The sequence below is a fragment of the Octopus sinensis genome, linkage group LG13, assembly GCF_006345805.1.
Source record: "Octopus sinensis linkage group LG13, ASM634580v1, whole genome shotgun sequence".
Classification (NCBI taxonomy): Eukaryota; Metazoa; Mollusca; class Cephalopoda; order Octopoda; family Octopodidae; genus Octopus; species Octopus sinensis.
This window is the reverse complement of record NC_043009.1, coordinates 27,463,236-27,465,735: the sequence shown is the minus strand read 5'-3', so window position 1 is coordinate 27,465,735 and position 2,500 is coordinate 27,463,236. Positions and strand designations below refer to the sequence as shown.

General features: G+C 26.1%; 1 protein-coding gene across 13 annotated transcripts in view; it reads left to right on the top strand.

The window, feature by feature from the left end:
* Nucleotides 1-2,500, top strand: part of LOC115218437 (protocadherin-11 X-linked) — a 457,497-nt gene that overhangs the window by 395,829 nt on the left and 59,168 nt on the right. For 3 of the 13 annotated variants that reach the window (XM_036508281.1, XM_036508280.1, XM_036508275.1), the window contains one exon: nucleotides 601-1,056. The exons of the other annotated variants lie outside the window; for them this stretch is intronic. In XM_036508281.1, coding sequence (XP_036364174.1) covers nucleotides 601-1,041 — 441 coding nt within the window. In that variant the 3' untranslated portion in view covers nucleotides 1,042-1,056. The remainder of the gene's footprint in view (nucleotides 1-600; nucleotides 1,057-2,500) is intronic. 13 annotated transcript variants of the gene reach the window in all.

The following is a 2,500-nucleotide window of genomic DNA, read 5'->3' as shown; positions in this document are numbered from 1 at the left end:
TAAATGCCAATAATAATAATAATAATAAGATTTTTGCAGATATATTAGTGTTTTGTTGTTTCTGTATGTATGTATCTGTATCTATATATCATTCATACCTGACATGGCGGAATTTAAATATTAAGTACTACATTCCACTAATATTAAAATTATTTACTAAATTGCCAGATAAAGCACTTTTTAAAAGCCTAAGTATTACTTATAATTCTAATTGATACATATTCATTTTATTGTCGAATTAATTTTAATTGTTCTCAAATGGATTTGACAGATTATAAATTTATCTTTCTAATTCTTTTAGAATCTTTATCATCTGGATCGTAAATCTAACCCTACTTGTAAAGCAACCAGCTTTATCTAATTATTTCATTAAATCCTAATTGACTTTTTATTTATTTATTTATGTTTTTTTTTATTTATATTTTATTTTCAACTGACTGATATTATGGAATCAATATCTATGTATGGATATTTCTTTATTTTTTTGGTTAGTTTGTGTAGTTTTATCAAAGTTGAATTAGTATTATGTCATCCTTCGTGATCCAGAAGCGATAACTTTTCAGTATAAGCAAACTTTGCAGAAGTGATTTCCACTTGCAGGCCGCCAACCCTGCTGGGTCGGCCGACATTGATGACTTCCACGGCTCCCATGCTGAACTGCAGCAACTGGCTACCCTCACAAAACAGTTATCAAAAGAATTCAGTGAATTCAAAAGACTGCAGCAGCTCTATGAAGCAGTAATGTTAAAGGCAGAGTTCATGAAACTTCTGGAAGAACTGAAAATTCTCAGTGTTGCTAGTGACTTCCCTGAGGAAGACGGCAAGACAGAGAATTTTGAGAGTAAACAGTTTGCCTTTAGTCATGCCACGCCGATTTATTCATCTGTAATGACGACGACTTCTGCATTGGATGATGACACTGACCACTTTGAGCATTACCAGTCTGTTGGGTCACAGATGTACACTACAACGAAATTAACACCAGCTTCCGCATCCGTGCAGCCTGTTAGCACCAAGCAACTCTCCTTACACCACTCATGATTAAACTGTGGGCAGGTAATGAACTCTGTCTAGAGTAGCATTTATTTGGGGGATCAGGGAGTTTTTTTTTTATTTTTCATTTTCACAATTGATGCTAAATTTGGTTAAATGTTAGTCGGTTTAAGTTGCAATCATTTAACATTTTAGATTCTCAAAGGACATTAAAATTGTTTAGAACAAACAATTTTTATTGTCAGAATATTTAAAAGAAATTTAAACCATAACACAAAAAAGAAAATGAGAGCAGAAAATTGAATTAACTTTAAAATTAACCCTATAATGCAAAATAAATATACAAATTGTTTTCAAATCCAATATTTAAAAAAATGTAAGAATAAAATGTAATTATAATTCAAATTTTCTATTTTAAATCATTTAGAATTCCTGAATTTCTAAGAATTAAAATATATATTTATAGATGTATTGATCAAAATATAGTTACTGTTAATGCTTACGAAACATCTAAATTCTTGTGTATTATAGGGTTAAGTTTTCCATGTCATATAATATCATTGCTGTGTTGTTTGGTTCAGTACCTCAGGCAATCATGCATTTTCTTGATATATTTTGAAAATACTTCACGAATAAACTTAAGAGGATTACAATTGTAAAATACAAATGATGAGACATTATGCAATTATATTCAATTAAAAAATAAAAAGCAGTATATTCTATACACAGTATTCATGAACTGTTTGATAATATATTATTAAATGTTGAAGATTTGAATCAAATTTTTAACCAGCAATGTTATTAGTTTATAAAGAATGTTACATAAATATGGACATAAAATGTATAACATTATATACATATGGATTTATAATATTTAATTTATAAATATAGGTATATAATGTCCTTTGAGGATTAATTTAAATGTGCAAAAAAATGTGCAAAATTCATTATTGTTTCATTTGTGCCTTATATAAACATATATGTATATATATATATGTACTAAGCACCTATGCATATATGTGTACATATTTATATACATATATATGTATATATATATATGCATATGTATATATACATAATTATATATATGTGTGTGTATGTGAATATATATATACATATATCCATACATAGATGTATATATATATATAGATTTATATAACACACACATATATATACATAAATAATTATATATACTACATATATATATACAGATATATTATATATAATATATATATATATATATATATATATATATATATATATATATATATATATATATGCTTTTATATATTATATTCCTATATTTATATAAATCTATATTTATATTATACATGTGTATATATTTGTATATATATATGAAACTTTGTATATACATACGGATATATATATACATACATACTTATAATCACCCCACATTACTGTACTGTTAAATCAGTATAGTTTTTTTGGTGCATCTAAGGTAGGTACCATATTCAAGTAATTCTTAAATTAACTTTGAATCTTTATT